This window comes from Hyla sarda, chromosome 10, assembly GCF_029499605.1.
Source record: "Hyla sarda isolate aHylSar1 chromosome 10, aHylSar1.hap1, whole genome shotgun sequence".
Lineage (NCBI taxonomy): Eukaryota > Metazoa > Chordata > Amphibia > Anura > Hylidae > Hyla > Hyla sarda.
In genome coordinates, this window is record NC_079198.1 from 82123794 (window position 1) to 82145416 (window position 21623).

The window sequence follows — 21623 nt, forward strand, 5'->3', positions numbered from 1 at the left end:
GAGAAACACAAGCAATGCATTCAGCAGCATCAGATCATGCCAGAGTAATAATGACCATTCTTGTGAATTATTAGTTGTGTATGGCCTGACGTATATCAAAGATGTATTAGTGAATTAGCCATCACCACTTTGTTTACATGTCTAATATTATGTTAAGCCTTTTTCTTTTCATTCCTGTAATATGATACAAAGAATTTCCCTTCCTGTTGAGCGTAAAGCCATTAAGTCTGCTTGTCTTATTGAGCGAGCTCCATCATTCACATGACGGTGGTCGTTCCCCACAGATAAATGACAGGTTTGTGGTTAGAGCTCGCTCAAGTGTTTGTTTACTATCGGAATGTTAAGTGACTTGTGCAGGTCTGATGCATATTGTCACTCGCATGTCGCGTTGTCCACTTCTTGATGAGAGCTTGCCTTCTTCTGGCTCTTATTTTCAGAGTAATCCATCCTTTGTTCTGCACTATAAGGAACTCTTATTCATGGGTTCATTACCTGTACCCTCCTAATTCAGTAATGTCCTTTTAATAAATTATAGTTTAGCAGCCAGTTGTTGCATGACATTACCTGCCAGGGGTGAACTGACCGGCCGGTCCATTTGGATGTCGTCTGAGGGCACTGCCGGGGAAAGGACCCACCGTCAGTAATATAAAATTCCCCACCCGTGGAAAGGCCTGTGCCTGTGCACAGGAGAGTCTAGTCTCCTCTGTATCGAAGCTGGGTGCACTGCTTTTCTTCCTCCAGGCAGTCACTGTGGCGGCAGCCCATTAAGAGGACTGCAGTGGCTGCCTGGGAGAGGAGCTTATGTCACGCCACACGCTAGAGCTCGGCCACTGCCAAAGATCACTGCGCTGCGGCCGAAGAACTCCCTGTGCGCCACTCGTGCCTGATTCATTGCTGGCGATGGAGAGTGTGAGTGAGGGCAAGGGGCGACACAAAACAGGCCAGCCTGGCCAGGTGAAGTGGGTTGGGGCTTATAAGTGTACATACGCTACTCATAAAAAAATACAAAATAAAGGGAACACTTAAACAACACAATGTAACTCCAAGTCAATCACACTTCTGTGAAATCACACTGTCCACTCAGGAAGCAACACTGATTGACAATCAATTTCCCATGCTTCTGTGCAAGTGGAACAGACAACAGGTGAAAATTATAGGCAATTAGCAAGACACCCCCCCAATAAAGAAGTGGTTCTGCAGGTGGTGACCACAGACCACTTCTCAGTTTCTATGCTTCCTGGCTGATGTTTTGGTCACTTTTGAATGTTGGCGGTGCTTTCACTCTAGTGGTAGCATGAGATGGAGTCTACAACAAACAATTGACTCAGGTAGTGCAGGTCATCCAGGATGGCACATCAATTCGATCTGTGGCAAGAAGGTTTGCTTGACATTTGCAGGACATTTGGCATTTGCCAGAGAACACCAAGATTGGCAAATTTGCCACTGGTGCCCTGTGAAAGCAGGTTCACACTGAGCTCATGTGACAGATGTGACAGAGTCTGGAGACGCCGTGGAGAACGCTCTGCTGCCTGCAACATCCTCCAGCATGACCAGTTCAGTGGTGGATCAGTAATGGGGTGGGGTGGCATTTCTTTGGGGGGCTGCACAGCCCTCCATGTGCTTGCCAGAGATAGCCTGTGTCACGATTCGGCTGGCTGGAGGTGGATCCTCTGTGCCAGAGAGGGATTGGCGTGGACCGTGTTGGTGGACCGGTTCTAAGTTGCTACTGGTATTCACCAGAGCCCGCCGCAAAGCGGGATGGTCTTGCAGCGGCGGTAGCAACCAGGTCGTATCCACCAGCAACGGCTCAACCTCTCTGACTGCTGAAGATAGGCGCGGTACAAGGGAGTAGACAAGAGCAAGGTCGGACGTAGCAGAAGGTCAGGGCAGGCAGCAAGGATCGTAGTCAGGGGCAACGGCAGGAGGTCTGGAACACAGGCTAGGAACACACAAGGGAACGCTTTCACTGGCACAATGGCAACAAGATCCGGCGAGGGAGTGCAGGGGAAGTGAGGTATAAGTAGGGAGTGCACAGGTGATAACACTGATTAGGCCTGCTGCGCCAATCAGTGGCGCAGTGGCCCTTTAAATTGCAGAGACCCGGCGCGCGCGCCCTAAGGAGCGGGGCCGCGCGCGTCGGGACAAAACAGACGGGGAACGGGACAGGTACGGGAGCCGGGACGCGCATCGCGAGCGGGTGCCTCCCGCGTCGCGAATCGCATCCCGGCTGGGAGAGATATTGCAGCGCACCCGGTCAGCAGGTCTGACCGGGGCGCTGCGAATGAGAGGATGCTGCGAGCGCTCCGGGGAGGAGCGGGGACCCGGAGCGCTCGGCGTAACAGCCTGACTGCCATTAGGTACTGAGATGAGATCCTCAGACTCCTTGTGAGGCCATATGCTGGTGCGGTTGACTCTGGGTTCCTCCTAATGCAAGACAATGCTAGACCTCATGTGGCTGGTGTGTGTCAGCAGTTCCTGCAAGAGGAAGGCATTGATGCTATGGACTGGCCCACCCATTCCCCAGACCTGAATCCGATTGAGCACATCTGGGACATCATGTCTCACTCCATCCACCAACACCACGTTGCACCACAGACTGACCAGGAGTTGGCCACCCCATCAGGAGCATGCCCAGGCATTGTAGGGAGGTCATACGGGCACTTGGATGCCACACACATTACTGAGCCTCATTGTGACTTGTTTTAAGGACATAACATAAAGTTTGATCAGCCTGTAGTGTAGTTTTCCACTTTGATTTTGAGTGTGACTTCATAGCCAGACCTCCGTGAATTGATAAATTTGATTTCCATTGATAATTTTTGTGTGATTTTGTTGTCTGCACATTCAACTATGTAAAGACGAAGTATTTCATACGATTTAGTTCATTCATTCATTCAGATCTAGGATGTGTTATCTCAGTGCTCCCTTTATTTTTTTGAGCAGTGTACTTTTACCTTTCTTTTACCGCTCCCTATAAGATGGCAGTGGCATAGTCAGAGATAAGTTATCTCTGATTGTGCAATCATGTAGGGAATGGTGAAAGGCAGGTAGAAGATAGTGACTGAAGGAATAGGCCTCCTAGCAGCACAGAGTATTTCTTGCGGGAGCTATAATGAGACAGACTGTCTTCCTTACTGCAGTTCCCTCCTGAAATACTCTGTGCTGCAGTGCTAATGCTGTAATCAAGAGACCTCAGCAGGGGACAAGAAGAACAGTGAAGTGTGGTGGCTTATGAATGTACTAGTTACTATTTTCTACCTGCCTTTAACTGCTCCCTACATGATGGCACATAAGCGATATGATTTATATCTTTAACTGTGCCATCATATTGGGAGCAGTGAAAGGCAGGTAGAAAATTGTGACTGAAAGAAGGAGTAGGCATCCCAGTAGCACCCCAGTATTTCTGGTGGGAACTGTAATGAGGCAGACAGCTTTGTTCAGTGTATTTTGCTATGGGGATATGGGGACAAGAAAATTGTGAGAAAAAAAAGAGAATGTAAACAAATAAAATGTTAATAGCCCATTCCCAATAAAAGTTTAACCCCTTAAGGACACAGGGTTTTTCAGTTTTTGTACTTTTTCCTTATGACCTTCTAAAAATCATAACTCTTTCAATTTTGCACATACAGAGGCTCATACAGATACAGGTCTGTTGCCTCTGTTGTATCTGTGCGTGCTCCTTACTTGCATTCGTAGTCAAGTCTTTGTATCTTTGCCCAGCACCATTGTCCAGAATTCTGATCCCTCTGGGAACACATATTGGCTCCTCCATACCTCGATGTGTTGTCGCAGAGTTCCTGGGGGCTACGCCCACCCAGTACTTAGTTCCGTTGCCGTAGGGCGGCATCCCCCAGTTCCTTCAGTGTCTGGCACACTTGACATTCCCCCTTCCACAGGGGGTACGGGGTTCAGGGAGCTTGGCATGGTCGATGCCTGGGTTTCCTCTGACCACCCCTTGTTTTCCCCTCAACTAGGGGGACTATTTCGCTGAGCGCTTTATACTACCAAGATTGAGCTTTCTCTCTCTTCCCACGATATAGGTGGGGTATCTGGCTGGGTCTTTGTTTTTTGCTGTGAGCATTCAGAAGAGCTTTTCGCAGTCTATGCTTATGTGCTTACGGCCCACTATTGCAGCCTGGCTTTCTTCCTGTTTCTTGATTATCTGCTGCTGCTCATGCAGCCTTGGCACTCTCCACTGTTGGAGGAGTTTATGGAATCATGTCTGGCTCATCGACAGACGGTCTAGCCACCATCTGTTGTTTGGATCCTGCCTTTGCTCTCCTTCTCCCTCGGCGCAATCTCCCTGGAGGGTGTATTCATCCTTCCCTTTGACCGTGTCAGTTGCACTGCACTGAGGCCACAGTCTTCTGGATTAACCTTCCTGTGCCCAGAAACTGGGAGTCCCAGCTGAGTTCCTTTTTTGTTCCCCCTCTGTTCCCGTCCTGACCGGATGCTGCTTCGGAGTGCTCTGGTCCCCTCAGACCACTGGGTCCAAGGCTGTGTTTAGTCTCTTTGTCTTGAACACTATCCTAGTATGCTGTGACATGCCTTCTTTGCTTGGTCGGCCCTCCTGGTTCTTTGGGCCTTAGTGATGGTTGAGGTCTCAGGCATGTGTAGCAATCCTGCCCAGACTTCTCCACGATCCCATTTGTGGGGCGTTTTTTTTCTGTACCGCACTTCTTGTCTCAACTCGGAAGTTTGTCACCCAGAGCGTTTCACGCACGTTGGGTTTACTTACCCTTCGGGTGTAAGTCTTCCACGAGACTCAGAAATCTCCACTTCCTATGTCTGTTCCCAGGATGCTCCTTTTTTAGGGTCCCCTGCTCCTTTCTTGGCCGGTTATTCTTCCGTATACGTCTTCCAGGTGACTCCGGACCCTCCAGTTCCCATGCCTGTCACTTTGGTGTTCCGGGATGCCCCTTTTCAGGGCATTCTGCTCCTTTTTTGACCGTTATTACCTTCCTTCTCCTCTTTCGGGGTCCATGTACTCGTGATGGAGGGTGTTCCGGTCATCCGGTTACACCAGTCGAGCTAATTTCACCTTCCGGGTGATCACGGCCGGCTCATGGGACAGGGGTTTTGGGTCTGCAGATGTTCATTGATGTTCTGCTCCGGGCCTCTCTAGAGCCAGTTTCTGCCTCGTTCTCTTTTGCATTGGTTTTTCTGGTCTCGACCGTCTGTGCTCTCCTTCTGCTCAGGCGTACACTGCTCCCTCTGGCGTTTTTCCGCCATCTTATCTTGAATCGGTTGACTCTGGATGGGGGTTCTCCTGTGGTGCCCTTATTGGGTTTTTATCGGGGATTCTTTTCTAGGGTCCTTCGGAAATATTTCTTTGTTTGCTTCTCCTACTGCTCTGTGACAAAACTGATTACCTCACTTCCAGTGGGTGGGTATATCCTGCCAGGGAGGAGCCGACTTTCTTCCCTAGTGTCAGCGCCTCCTAGTGACAAGAGCATAAACCCATCAGTATCGGTGTCACCAAATGAAGGCTACGAGAAAGAGATTTTATGGTGAATGCAAAAAAAAATCTCCTTTTTCTGTTTAGGTGTGTATTTACACACTAGTTGTTCTAAGCAGTTTGCTATTCTCCCTGGATTGGGAATAGTTAATGCTCAGAACCAACGAGCTCTCGCGTGTGTCTATTTTAATCAGAATTCTCCTGCATTCTCTTATAGTTATTTAGTGCAATAATGCTACTCTGATTGTCTGTGCAATACTCTGTCTGCTTGAGCATTTACCTTGTATTTATCTTGTTATTTTATCTGAGTTTTAGCCTTGGTTAAATAGTCTTGTTTATTATAGATTTTAGTCTGTTTCATTTGTTGGTTTTAGGATTAGTATGTCCGTTCTGCTTAGTCTGTGTTCACACTGTGTTAGTCTAGTGTTACCTGTGCTCTGTTTGTAATTATTCCTGTTTGGTATCTTGGAGTCTGTTCAGAGTCGTCCGGTTTTAGTCTTGCTTATTACCTGTGCTCTATATGTTATAATTCCTGTTTGGTATCCTGCAGTCTATTTTGACTCATACAGTTCTAGTCCTGTGTTTCGTGTTTTTATATTTCTGTTTCCTACTAGGTCATCATCCTGATCACACGGTGGGGTATGCCCCGCTGGCTAGCACCCTATTTCGCTTTATTATGCCGTCTACTCCTTTTGTTGAGTGGGGTGAACAGTGTTCTATGTTACCTGATCAGTTTAGTGTTCTAGCTTTCAGTTCTGCTCATCCGCTGCAATTGCTGGTTTCTGCTGTATTCTCGTACCATGCCTAGTCTTGTTCATTTATCCATATCTGCCGTTTATCTGGATTACGGTTTGTGAACTGTTTGTTAATACCCTATATTCTGCCCTGTTAGTATTTGTATCCTGTCTGGTTTATCTGTTCTGGTTTTTGTATTCCCGTTCTGTTTCTGGCCTGTGAACGACTATGTATATTATTTGCTTTTACACCACTGCACTGTAGCTCAGGGAGTGACCGGCTCCAATTTGTCGATTCACCCCTTAGGGTGTATGGGCAAGTAGGCAGGGAGAGTGTCACTAGGGACAGCTTAGGGCTCACTCTCCCTGTCCACCAAGTCCGTCTTGACAACCCCAACTCTTGCTTTCTATAGCAACTATTCACATACATACTGACTGTGTTATTCCACAACAGCCTTTCTGCTAGCCAGCCACAGTAGCCTGCCAACTAGTCACAGTAGCCTGCCCGCCTGTATTTATAATGTATATTGCAGTTGTTTATATTTTTTTGGTTCTTTTGTGTGTAAAGATTCTGTTATTAAACAGTGTTCAGAAGACGGAATTTGTACTCTGATATGTAGGGGTGGGGCATAAGGAGTGGTTTGGGCGGGAATAGGGGAAGGCCAGAGGTGGGGCCAGGGGTGGAGTCTTACTGGGGGCCCTTGCTTTATTTGGTCTGGGGGCCCTGAGTGGTGTCAGTCCGCCCCTGTTACCTGTATCATAAACAGTAAGGGTTCATACTGACACTAGATTTTCCTCTGCAGCCAAACAGTAAATGCAGTGTAAACTACGCTTATACATTCATCTGGTTCTTTCTGTTTTCTAAAGTTGATTTATTTCTCTGTGTATTTTCGCAATAAATGAATAGGGCCATATTGACTTCACCAAGCAGAATGTGGGTTGGGTGACTCATTCTCTACATAGGGGCATAGGAGGAACCTGCACCTGTTTTGATATTTTCTGGATATGCCTTAAAAAGGGGTTTCCCTTGTTATAATGTGATGTCCTATCGCAATTCTCCTTCTTAATTGAACTTGATGGACATCTGTTTTTTCTTCAACCATACAAATTTATTACATGATGCAGGGCATGTAATAAATATGATGCTGATCACCTTTCTTACTTCAGTACTCCACTTTGTATGGTGCCCTTTCTGTGACTTTTTGTGCGACTTTTTAACCCGTGCAACAAAACCTGTGTGACTCTTTGATAATGCTGTCCATTGCCAGTTTTGTAAGCCAAGTCAGGGCTGGTGTAGATTTACACCTCAGCATGTTTGCCCCAAACTGAAAGATTGCCCATCATAAATTCCTGGCTACTTTATGATATCAACTGAAATCATGACATGGTATCGTTAATTTATTTATTTATTTATTTATTTTTTAAACCATCTAAATGAAAAGTCTCAAAACTTTGGTGAAAAAAAATCACAGTGCTAAAGAAAAGCGCCAAAAAACAGCAACAAAACTGGGGTAAAAGGATTCATAAATTCCCCCATATGGAACTATATCTGTAGGATATTCCATATCTTTATAGTCCCTGAGTGGAACATACTGAAGATAAAGTTGTGCAGCACTGTGTTCCCTTTACTATGCAGATCTACACCGTGACCAGTTCTTTCTCATGATCAGTGAGTGTCCCAGAGGTCAGATTCACACCAGTCACAAGGTGATGGCATATCGTAGGGATATGCTGTCACTTTATGTGATGGCATAGAAATATTAAATCTAAAAATACAGAATCCTAAGTATTTTTATGAAACTATAGAATTATTGTTGTGAATAGTTTCCTAAATTCTAGATAAATAGTTTTGGTAAATGTATCTCAGAATTAGCTTATGTGTTGAAGGCAGATGTATTACCGTATTTTTCGCCGTATAAGACGCACTTTTTCTTCCCCAAAACTGGGGGGAAAAAGTCGGTGCGTCTTATACGGCGAATACACCCCTATCGCGGCGGTCCCTGCGGCCATCAACGGCTGGGACCCGCGGGTAATACAGGACATCACCGATCGCGGTGATGCCCTGTATTAATCCTTCAGACGCGGCGATCAAAGCTGACCGCCGCGTCTGAAGCGAAAATAACACTAACTAATTTCACCGCGGCGGTCCCGAACAGCCCGACTGAATAGCCGGGTTAGTGCTTACAGGACACCGTGAGGGACCTTACCTGCCTCCTCGGTGTCTTCTCCGTTCAGGGATCCCTTGTATGGCCGGCGCTCCCCTTCCTCGTCATCACGTCGTCGCGTACGTGCGTCGGCGTGCGTAACGACGTGATGACGGCGACGGAGAGCGAGGATACCCGGCCGGCAGCAGAGACGTTCCGGAGCAATGGGGACACGGCGACAGCGATGGAGCGACATCCAGGGCAGCGGTGACGGGTCCGGAGCGGCGGGAACACGTGAGTATTACCTCCTATGCAGTGGTCTCCAATCTGCGGACCTCCAGATGTTGCAAAACTACAACTCCCAGCATGCCCGGACAGCCATCGGCTGTCCGGGCATGCTGGGGGTTGTAGTTTTGCAACATCTGGAGGTCCGCAGGTTGAAGACCACTATTGGGTTCAAAATCTTTATTTTTTTAGTCTTATACGCCGGTGCGTCCTATAGGGCGAAAAATACAGTAAGCATATGTTGTATATCCATCATCCATCTTGTCTGCATTCTTCGCACTTATTCCACTTGGGCACATTGAACATGCAGCCTTAGAACAGTTTTTGAGCTGGTATTTTACTTTGGGCTGAGTGGAAACGATCCGATTGTGTTTCTCCCATCGCTTATTGTCTCGGTAGAGTTGAAGTGATAGTTGAGAGCCCTCAGGCGCTAAACAGCAGCATTTGAAGTTAATGAAAACCTGCAGGCGTATAAATGGTACGTAATACAGATATACCCGTACCCTTAAATATGCTGCTTACCGTCTAGCTCAAATGAGTACACTTGACATGTTCCATCACACATGGAGTGTTTAATCATTTTGTTTCATGACAAGCGTGCGGTACAGTGTGGAGGGTCTTGTCGTGATTGGAATAAAATGTAAGAACTATCCTTGCACTGAAATGTCTCCAACTCTGTCCTGACATCAGTTCACTTCAGTTCTTGGAATTTTTAAATTATTTTGAGAAGAAACCTAACAGCATCTACAACATATTCTTTGTGACAGTCGCTTACTGTGAGGCTCATACCCATTTTAACTTAGTGAGATGATTCCAAGAGGCTTCAAACTTTTTTGTGAATTTCTCATGGCATCTTGGGTATAGTCTGATTAACAGTATTAAAGGGGTTATCCAGTCTGATGACACGTGTCTCGGGAACTGTCCAGAGTAGAAGCAAATCCCCATAGCAAACCTCTTCTACTCTGTGCAGTTCTCGAGACAAGCAGAGATGTCAACAGAGAGCCCTGTTGCCAGATAGAAAAGAACAACTCAACTTCAGCAGCTGATAATTTATTGGAAGGATTAAGATTGTTTAATAGAAGTAATTTACAAATCTTAAATTACTTTAAATGGTTATGATATCCAGATTAAGCAGCTCATTACATGCAGATCATCTCATATTGTGTACGCTCTTACCTGTAAGTGCAATCGTTTTTACATTGGGAAAACCAAGAGACCTTTGTTCTATCGGATACGTGAGCACATTCGATCCTTGAAAACCGGGACAGGAGCTCTGCGCTTCATTGAACATATAGTTGAAGCACATAAGGGGGAATCAGAACCTTTCAAATTTACCGGCATTGAAAGGGTCGAGTGTGCTCGCGAAGGATGGAACAAGGATGAAATTCTGCTAAGGAAGGAGACTAGGTGGATTTTACACCTAGATGCAATGGGCTGCTTAGGTCTTAACGATAAGACTGAATTAAATGCACTTTTGTAATCCCCACAGTTCTGCATTGTTTTTAGATTGGTTTTAGATCACTCACCTGTCTGGTCGTTGTTGTGGAGTTTCCATGGCAGCGGAGGCAGGTACTATTTAAGTAAGAAGAAGAGATGATCCAGCGTGGGTCAGTAGAAATCCAGACTTTATTAGAACTCACAGTAAAAGCAACCAGTTGATCACTGACGAAGGGCGCATGCGCCTGAAACGCGTCTGATCTGCTGGTTGCTTTTACTGCTTTTACTGTGAGTTCTAATAAAGTCTGGATTTCTACTGACCCACGCTGGATCATCTCTTCTTCTTCTTATTTGAATCTGTGTGCACCGGGCTGGGTGCGGATCCGTGTCGGGGGCGCATTGGTGGAGCGAGCTGGATTTTCGCAAACTACACTTGCCAGGTACTATTTAAGACATGGTTCTAAGACCAGTGACGTGTAAGCCTGTTGAAGCGTGAAGTATCGCGAGAAACGGACCGTAGCTTGTAGAAACATCCCTGTATGAGCGTCTTCATACTGATGTATGGACTTGTGAAATAAAGGACACATTTGCAGCATTGGTGAGTGCCCTGTGAATTTCTTTCTCGCCTTGGAAGCTTAAATTTACAAATCTGTTTAACTTTCTGGAGCCAGTAGATATATAAAAAAAAAAAGTTTTTTCCTAGAATACCCCTTTAACCACTATTGTGGTCCCTCAACTTACAATGGTCTCAATATTTTCAACATACAATGATCTTTTCCAGACCAAAAAACTTGAAACCAGACTCAACATACAATGCTACAGACAGGTCAGATCTGCCACAACACCTGTGTTACTGAAGTGCCTTCACTGACTGGCTGTCTGGTAGCTTTTCCCTACAGTACGGGAAGGTACTAAGTCTTCTGTACTACTCTTTACCTGTGCCAGAGTTAGTTGCTCCTTTGGATACCAGGTGAAAATGGCTCATGTTACTTTTTTGGGACACTGTGTGTGTACTGTACAGGTCCCTGAAAAAGCTCCTGTCTTCCACGTAGACAGTGATTTACAGCTCCCAGCAGCTTTCTCACTTTTATATGTAAGGACTTGCTTTATTTGTATTAGTTATTTACTTATTTTTCTTTAATCCTTACTTTTTCATATTTTTGAATTACATTTTGGGGCTTCAGAACCAATTACCAGGTTTGTCAGCATCTTGATGAGAGTTTGCCTTCTTCTGGCTCTTGTTTATACAGGAATCCATCCTTTTATTGCACTATAAGGAATTCTTACTCATTGCTTCAATGGGGCAGTCATTACCTGTAGCCTCCTAATTCAGTAATGTCCATTAATAACTTATAGTTTAGCAGCCAGTTGTTGCATGACATTACCTGCATCATAAACAGTAAGGGTTCATATTGACACTAGATTTTCCTCTGCAGCCAGACAGTAAATGTAACGTACTGTAAACTACGTTTATACAGTCAACTGGTTCTTTCTGTGTTCTATAGTTGATTTTTTTTTCTATGTATTTCTGCAATAAATGAAAAGGGCCATATTGACTTCATCAAGCAGAATGTGGGTTCGGGGACTCATTCTCTACATAGGTGCATAGGTGGAACTTGCATCTGTTTCATATTAATGATATATCTTTTAACCCCTTAAGGACTGAGCCCTTTTTCACCTTAAGGACTCGGCCATTTTTTGCAAATCTGACCACTGTCACTTTAAACATTAATAACTCTGGAATGCTTTTAGTTATCATTCTGATTCTGAGATTGTTTTTTCGTGACATATTCTACTTTAACGTAGTGGTAAAATTTTTTGGTAACTTGCATCCTTTCTTGGTGAAAAATCCCAAAATTTGATGAAAAATTTGAAAATTTTGCATTTTTCTAACTTTGAAGCTCTCTGCTTGTAAGGAAAATGGATATTCCAAATATTTTTTTTTTATTCACATATACAATATGTCTACTTTATATTTGCATCATAAAATTGATGAGTTTTTACTTTTGGAAGACACCAGAGGGCTTCAAAGTTCCGCAGCAATTTTCCAATTTTTCACAAAATTTTGAAACTCTCTTTTTTTCAGGGACCAGTTCAGGTTTGAAGTGGATTTGAAGGGTCTTCATATTAGAAATACCCCATAAATGACCCCATTATAAAAACTGCACCCCCGAAAGTATTCAAAATGACATTCAGTCAGCGTTTTAACCCTTTACGGGTTTCACAGGAATAGCAGCAAAGTGAAGGAGAAAATTCACAATCTTCATTTTTTACACTCGCATGTTCTTGTAGACCCAATTTTTGAATTTTTGCCAGGGGTAAAAAGGAGAAAATTTTTACTTGTATTTGAAACCCAATTTCTCTCGAGTAAGCACATACCTCATATGTCTATGTTAATTGTTCGGCGGGCGCAGTAGAGGGCTCAGAAGGGAAGGAGCGTCAAATGGTTTTTGGGGGGCATGTCACCTTTAGGAAGCCCCTATGGTGCCAGAACAGCAAAAAAACCCACATGGCATACCATTTTGGAAACTAGACCCCTCGGGGAACGTAACAAGGGGTAATGTGAACCTTAATACCCCACAGGTGATTCACGACTTTTGCATATGTAAAAAAAAAAAAAAATTTTTTTACCTAAAATGCTTGGTTTCCCTAAAGTTTAAAATTTTTAAAAAGGGTAATAGCAGAAAATACCCCCCAAAATTTGAAGCCCAATTTCTCCCGATTCAGAAAACACCCCATATGGGGGTAAAAAGTGCTCTGCTGGCGCACTACAGGTCTCAGAAGAGAAGGAGTCACATTTGGCTTTTTTGAAGGAAATTTTGCTCTTGGGGCATGCCGCATTTAGGAAGCCCCTATGGTGCCAGGACAGCAAAAAAAAAAACCACATGGCATACCATTTTGGAAACTAGACCCCTCGGGTAACGTAACAAGTGGTAAAGTGAACCTTAATACCCTACAGGTGTTTCACGACGTTTGCATATGTAAAAAAAAATAAAAAAAATTACCTAAAATGCTTGGTTTCCCCAAAAATTTACATTTATACAAAGGGTTAAAGCAGAAAATACCCCCCAAAATTTGAAGCCCAATTTCTCCCGATTCAGAAAACACCCCATATGGGGGTGAAAAGTGCTCTGTTGGCGCACTACAGGTCTCCGAAGAGAAGGAGTCACATTTGGCTTTTTGAAAGCAAATTTTGCTCTGGGGGCATGCCGCATTTAGGAAGCCCCTATGGTGCCAGGACCGCAAAATAACCCCACATGGCATACCATTTTGGAAACTAGAGCCCTCGGGGAATGTAACAAGGGGTTAAGTGAACCTTAATACCCCACAGGCGTTTCACGACTATTGCATATGTAAAAAAAAGAATTTTTTTTTTACCTAAAATGCTTCTTTTCCCAAAAACTTTACATTTTTAAAAAGGGTAAAAGCAGAAAATACCCCCCAAAATTTGAAGCCCAATTTCTCCCGAGTACGGCGATACCCCATATGTGACCCTTAACTGTTGCCTTGAAATACAACAGGGCTCCAAATTGAGAGCGCCATGCGCATTTGAGGCCTAAATTAGGGATTGCATAGGGGTGGACATAGGGGTATTCTACACCAGTGATTCCCAAACAGGGTGCCTCCAGCTGTTGCAAAACTCCCAGCATGCCTAGACAGTCAACGGCTGTCCGACAATACTGGGAGTTGTTGTTTTGCAACAGCTGGAGGCTCCGTTTTGGAAACCGTGGCGTACCAGACGTTTTTCATTATTATTGGGGTGGGGAGGGGGGCTGTGTAGGGGTATGTGTATATGTAGTGTTTTTTACTTTTTATTATTTTTTGTGGTAGTGTAGTGTTTTTAGGGTACAGTCACACGGGCGGGGGGGTTCACAGTAGTTTCTCGCTGGCAGTTTGAGCTGTTGCAGAAAATTTGCTGCAGCTCAAACTTGCTGCCAGATACTTACTGTAAGCCTCCGCCCATGTGAGTGTACCCTGTACATTCACATTGGGGGGGGGGGGGGGACATCCAGCTGTTACAAAACTACTCATGCGCATGCGCTGACAGACTGTACATGCTGAGAGTTTTAGTTTTGCAACAGCTGTAGGCACACTGGTTATGTATCACGGAGTTTGTGACCTTACTCAGTGTTTCAAAACCAATGTGCCTCCAGCTGTTGCAAAACTACAACTCCCAGCATGTACGGTGCATGGTGTAAGGTGACTTCTGGGAGTTGTAGTTTGCAACAGCTGGAGGCACACCGATTGTGAAACACTGAGTTAGGTAAAAAAAAAACTCTAAGTTTCACAACCAGTGTGTCTTCAGCTGTTGCAAAACTACAACTCTCAGCAGTCACCGACAGCCAATGGGCATGCTGGGAGTTGTAGTTATGCAACCAGCAGATGCACCACTACAACTCCCAGCATGCACTTTAGCTGTTTGTGCAAGCTGGGAGTTGTAGTTATACAACAGCTGAAGGTACACTTTTCCATAGAAAAAATGTGCCTCCAGCTGTTGAAAAACCATAAGTCCCAGCATGCCCATAAGGGAATGCTGGGAGTTGTGGTGGTCTGCCTCCTGCTGTTGCATAACTACAGCTCCCAGCATGCCCTTTTTGCATGCTGGGAGCTGTTGCTAAGCAACAGCAGGAGGCTGTAACTCACCTCCTGCTGCTGCTCCATCGCAGGCTGTCCCTCGCCGCCGTCGTCGCTCCTGGGGCCCCGATCCCAACATGGACGCCGGGGATCGGGGGTCGTCTTCCCGCTCACGCCCTCCGGAAGAGGGGCGGAGCGGGTGCGGGAGTGACGCCCGCAGCAGGCGCCCTGATTGGTCGGCCGGTAATCCGGCCGACGAATCAGGGCGATCGTGAGGTGGCACCAGTGCCACCTCACCCCTGCAGGCTCTGGCTGTTCGGGGCCGTCAGAGACGGCCCCGAACAGCCAGTATTTCCGGGTCACCGGAATCGCCGCAGATCGCTGGACTGAATTGTCCAGCGATCTGCGGCGATCGCCGACATGGGGGGGCATAATGACCCCCCTGGGCGATATGCCGGGATGCCTGCTGAACAATTTCAGCAGGCATCCGGCTCCGGTCCCCAACCGGCTAGCGGTGGGGACCGGAATTCCCACGGGCGTATGGATACGCCCTGCGTCCTTAAGGACTCGGGATGCAGGGCGTATCCATACGCCCTGCGTCCTTAAGAGGTTAATGGATGACATTTTGGGGCTTCAGAACCAATTACCAGGTTTCCATAGGGTTATGGTCTCAATATACAATGGCCATCCTAAACCTAATTAGTATTGTAACCTGAGGGACCACTGTATGTACTTTGAAGTTTATCATAGGGATTGACTGTGTTTCCCAGTCTGATGTCTTGAAGCTCATGTGATCTTACAGTAAAGTGGGATATCGTAAAATCAAACTTAATTTCACTCAACTTAGGGTATATATTAGGGATCGACCGATTATCGGTTTGGCCGATATTATCGGCCGATAATCGCGATTTTGGACATTATTGGTATCGGCAATTACCTTGCCGATAATGCCCCCGGCCAGAGACGACCATCGCCGTCGCTGCCCCAATGCCTCCCCCCGTCCTCTGGCCACATGCCGCCACCGCCCCATCGCCTCCCCCCCATCCCCGGTGTTATAATTACCTGTTCCCGGGGTCCGCGATCCTTCTGGCTCCTGCCCTATTGCTGTGCGCTGCGACGCAACGTCACAGTCAGTGCGCACAGTGACAGCTCAGGAGCCAGAAGGATCATGGACCTCGGGAACAGGTAATTATAACACTGGGGATGGGGGGAGGCGATGCAGAGGATGGGGGGGCGGCGGTATGTGGGCAGAGGATGGGGGGGCGGCGGTATGTGGGCAGTGGATGGGGGGGTGGTGGTATGTGGGCAGAGGATGGGGGGGAGGCGATGGGGCAACTGGGGTGGTTAGACTCAGGACCCCAGGGGGAGAGAAGCGGGTGGCGGCGACGACGATCTCTGGCACTGCAAAAGCAGCTGCAGTTCATTGATTTAAAGCGCCTGCTTTAAATCCTTGATCTGCAACGGCTCCTGCCCCGCCGGGGGTGGGTTGAAATAGCCGATAACTTATACCGGAATATCGGTATAAGTTATTGGCTATCGGCCTGAAAGGTGACCGATTATCGGTATCGGTCCTAAAAAATTGATACCGGTCCATCCCTAAAATATATATATATATATATGAGTATACAAAAAAGAAGATTGCAGCAGCACACATTGGTCAAAAAATTTAGGCTCTTAGCGCACTTTTTTGATCAAAAACGTGTCCCCCATCCACCACGGGGAGGTGGCCTCATTTAGGATGGGACCCTAACACACATTCTGAGCCTAACACTCAGATACCAACTATATATACACAATATATAATGTTCACTAACTTTGCAAACCCACTTCTTTATTAATCTTGCATTACCATCACTATTGTCGTTTGTCGAGGGTTTATTTGGGGATGCACATGACTTTTTGATCCCTTATTATTCCAATCTTTTTGATGCAAAATGGCCAAATATAAAAATTACTTGTTTTTTTTATTTTATTTTTTTACTTTTAAAATATGTTTACCGTGCTGAATCAAATTGTGTTTTAGATGCTGGCAAAAGGCGCCTACCTAGATCCCAAGGATTTCAGATCTAAGGGATTAAAGAGCCAGGTTCAAATCTAGCTAGTTTCAGCTGATAGAACTGGAGCCTGGCTGACTACATCCAGCTCCTGATCCCATGCAGTCCAACTTGACATACAGTGAAGTCATTTTGTATGAAGAGATGCCAGGTGAATTGTAAAGAATTTCACTGACTGTCTTGTTACAATAGCATGTGTCAAGGTGGGATGACTGGGTTGGTGCATCTCCAAGACAACATACTGTATTACGATAGAAGGCCACATTTTTTGCATAAGTGCACTATTGCATGCCACCATTTTGTTGTGTACATCTGTTTTTTTTGTGTTTGTGACATATTCTTGTTTCTTATTAGAAACAAGAAACAAAATGATGGGCATTCCAGGCCTATTAATGCACATGGGGAGTTAAGGCTACTCCATCTGGTCCAATCACTCTAAAGAACTATTGTGGCATACAGTGCTGTAAAAGTTAATGCTTGGCATCTGCAAAGGTCACCTTTCTGTATTTCTTGCCTACACAGGCCACAATTATACAGGTAGTTCTATGCTATGGCTGATTTGTGTAGATATGATGCCCAGTGGTTGACCAGTTCAATTTGGCACCCTAATCTGAAGATCGTGGGGGATCAAAGAGGTCCCTCCAAACGTACCTTAATGTACTTTGGAAGAAGTGCTGGATTCTTTAAATCATGTGCTTCCCCTTGTTCATTTTCATTTATTACAAAAATATTGCTTAAAGGAGTTATCCAGGAATGGAAAAACACAGCTAATTTCTTTCAAAAACCACTCCCTGTCTGTGTCCAGTTTGGGTGTGGTATTACAGCTTTGCTCCATTCACTTTAATGGAACTGAGTTGCAGAACCCACACCCAACTTGGAGCTCTGTTTTTCTATTCCTGGATAACCCATTTAATTCCTTCTTGTTTTTACGAGATAGACTAGCAGCTCACTAAGTTACATGCTGCCCACACAAATCTATGGAGATTTGAGGAATAAGATGGCAAGGATAGTGGTTGGAAAGAGCCAGCAGCAAAGAGACTGCAGACGTTTACTGTAGGTATTCGATTCCATCCCAGGGTTAGTTTCACAGTTTAGGTTGCTCAGTACTGCTCAATAATGCCTTCCATTCTGCTGCCACTTCTTAGGGTGTGTAAAGACATAGAGGAGCACAGTCCCCTCTCATATTTGTGTGCAGTGTATGGGAAACATCATACAGGTTTGGCTCCACTCTCTAGCTTAAAGACAACTGAAAAATATAGATATAGCTGGCAAAGGGGAAAGCTGGTAAAAACGCAATATTCAAGTTATATAATGGCCAGAAATCATGCTGCTCCTCCCATACACATGACAGCCTATCCTGAAATAACTGGTCACAGGCAAAACCCGGAATATGTTCAGAACACCAGAAAAGCTGCATATCCTTCTATTATAGTTTTTTTCTCCTCCATGTCCACTACTGGCTTTGGCCCAAAATAATGTTTTTGCACCCAGTCTTAGAGTGCAATATAATACATCCTAGGACTTAAAGGAGAACTACGGGATTGAACATTTTATCCCCTATCCTAAGGATAGGGGATAAGATTCAGATCTGCATAGAGAGCGCGTGTGGACCACCGCACGAGGCGGCGGCCGACACGCGCCCTCCATTTACTGCTATGGGAGAGCCGAAGCGCTGCCTTTGGCAATTTCCGGCTCTCCCATAGCAGTGTATGGAGGGGGCGTGTTGGTCACTGCTTCATGTGGTGGTCAACACGCCCTCTCTAACCAGAGAGCCGGGGCCCCGTACGGGAGATCGTGGGGGGCACCAGCGGTCGGACCCCCGCGATTTGAAACTTATCCCCTATCCTTAGGATAGGGGATAAAATGTTCAATCCCGTAGTTCTCCTTTAAGTGTTATACAAATTATTTCCTAAGTTGCTAAATAATGTTAAATGATATTCTGTGTCCGAAATATACATATCATTAGCACAAGAAATTACTTTCTCAAATTTTTATTACAATTACAAATAAATAATTAGGTAATATCATAGCATACGAGTAATCACAGAGTATGGATACAATGTGACACTGTGGCGTTTCTGACATATTGTGAATAACAACACAGGTTAGTCATATTCCATTCTATATAAAATATATATAGAAAATATAATTAAAAAAATAAAAATAAAATATATATATATATATATATATATATATATAACATCCCTCCGTTGAATTGCCTGTCTGGAATAATCCTTATTGGACCTCATAACTCTATAGTCATTGTAGGACCCCATAGCTAAATTGAACTTTTTTTTTACTTTAGAGTGGAAACAGCCTTTACTTGCCCTTTAAATTATTAAACTGTCCCTTAGATGTTGTTCCCTTATCTCAAATGTATAGTGGTCTTATTGAATTTGTGTCTTTATTGTTTTAAATATCCTTTGCCTTTATGCTCTGATTCCTAAGAAAATGAAATCATATTTTTGTTTCCCTGCAGGCACAGAACCTTGGTCTTTCTACTTCGTCAATGGTTTCCTCAACTTTAACATAGTCTTCATTATGGCGCTGTTGGCTTTGCCCTTGACGTGGCTGATGGAGCATCTGTTGCAGAAAATTAACAGTAAGGATTTACCTATTACCTTTGTGTAAAGTACTAGCATTTTGGCCCCTTCTGTATATTATGTTGTAGAGCTGTTCACTTTGGGCATCCATTCTATTTATTGCAGCAGTCCCTAGTCCATGATAGCTGAATGTTTTTTTTTTTCTTATAGACAAGGTCTCCTGTCACAACAGCAAATTTCTGTGTTAACAGTCTTGCCAGTAGCCCCTGGAATAAGTCAACATTGTTTCAGCAGATACTAGCCTAACAGCTCTTCAAGAAGGTTGTCCAGCCAAGTGTTTCTGTCCCTTTGTTCTAGCGATCGGTGGGGGTCTTAGCACCCAGATCCCGACCCATCCAAACTACTGACTTGTCAATATGAGATATCACAATTTATTTATTTTTTAAGTTTGGGTACTCTTGAAGTTTGTGCTGCAATAGGTCTGGTTGTACCACTATCTCTAATGGTAGTTATCAGGTTGCTTAACCAAAACCTCTATAAAGATCCATTGATTTACTCATATGTAACTCCACTATTCCTTGGTTTTAACAATAAGCAACATAAACTTTCCTAATTTATATTCATGGAACCAGAATACAAATGGAGAGAGTTGATAAGGTGATGCACTTGAGAAGACCTTAGCTATTGGATCAGACATTTTAGATTCCAGGTCACCTGGCAGCCTAGCACGGATCAAAACAATTTATTAGGTCTCATTCTTAAAATATCCTACTATAAACAGGCCTATGAACCCATGTAGAGGTGCCAACACCTTACAACAATATAACCCCGAAGGGGTTAACAAAGCCTCTTGAATCCCATGTGTTCAGAATAAGACATAACTTTTAATGTGTGCTAACTACTAACACACAAAAACACAACCCTCTTGGCATCACTGTTTACTGGTTTAAGATGTCACACTGGGTCACCATAGATTCAAACACTATCGGAGTGACTCCCGAGTAAGTGGTGTGTACTTCCACCTACTTGGTAACTGGGGTGACAGATGGGACTACATGAACTGGTACAGTGGGTACCACTCTCCACCAGCAGCGATTTATTGTAAGGGGTGCCAAATCACCCTCAAAATATGGTACCACACTGTGGATATGGGTGTTATACACCACCCTTATTAGATACACTGATGTTCATCTATGACACTCCAGTTGTAAACACATAGTCCACTAAAAAGTGTGACTTATAAATTAAGCAGGATATTTCACTCAAGTGTATGAATTCGGTGGAACAATTATCACCAGCTTTCTGTGCACCGCAGGTGCGACATCTGATATAGGTGGCTAACTTACCACTATTTTACTCTGTGGCCCATAATGTTATCACTGTATTATATAAGGTGCACTAGGTTTGCAATTAAAATGTATTACTGACACACAGCGACATGTTTTGCCACACAATGTGGCTTTATCAAGGAGAATTGAGCGTCAGCCACAAATGAGCCTCTTTTATAAGGTATCAGATTGCCATCACTAATTAGTTGGCCAGTGAGAGATCATCGTTTCAACAGCCAATACTGGGTCACTTTCCCCCATATTGGTACCAATCACAACTTACCATAGTTACACTTCACAATACAGGCTAATCTCTATTTGGGATCTTGGGTGACATCACACGCCACCCGTTCCCTATTCCCAATACCTGCAAATGAGGTTCCTCTATTATGTGTCCAATTACCAATCGTTCCTCTATAAACATCCGCCTGCGTCATATGAGCTGTTTTCTCCTGTGGACCGGTTCCCGGTTCTAACTCACGTGATCAGTAGTCCGCGCGTGATCAAACAGGTCCACATGGTCCATGTAAACAAAGCTTACAGACACGCACACCCACTCATCTTGCGGCAGCAAGATAACTGTCACGATGCCGGCTGGCAGGTAGTGGATCCTCTGTGCCAGAGAGGGATTGGCGTGGACCGTGCTAGTGGATCGGTTCTAAGTCACTACTGGTTTTCACCAGAGCCCGCCGCAAAGCGGGATGGTCTTGCTGCGGCGGTAGTGACCAGGTCGTATCCACTAGCAACGGCTCAACCTCTCTAGCTGCTGAAGATAGGCGCGGTACAAGGGAGTAGACAGAAGCAAGGTCGGACGTAGCAGAAGGTCGGGGCAGGCAGCAAGGATCGTAGTCAGGGGCAACGGCAGGAGGTCTGGAACACAGGCTAGGAACACACAAGGAAACGCTTTCACTGGCACGATGGCAACAAGATCCGGCGAGGGAGTGCAGGGGAAGTGAGGTGATATAGGGAAGTGCACAGGTGATAACACTAATTGGAACCACTGCGCCAATCAGCGGCGCAGTGGCCCTTTAAATCGCAAAGACCCGGCGCGCGCGCGCCCTAGGG

The 21623-nt window shown here is 45.0% G+C and overlaps 1 protein-coding gene across 3 annotated transcripts in view; it reads left to right on the forward strand.

Moving 5' to 3' along the window:
* The window catches only part of ALG9 (ALG9 alpha-1,2-mannosyltransferase), a 198041-nt gene that overhangs the window by 62952 nt on the left and 113466 nt on the right, over nt 1-21623 (forward strand). For all 3 annotated transcript variants that reach the window (XM_056542769.1, XM_056542767.1, XM_056542768.1), the window contains exon 9: nt 19167-19289. In XM_056542769.1, the coding sequence (XP_056398744.1) occupies nt 19167-19289 (123 nt within the window). The remainder of the gene's footprint in view (nt 1-19166; nt 19290-21623) is intronic.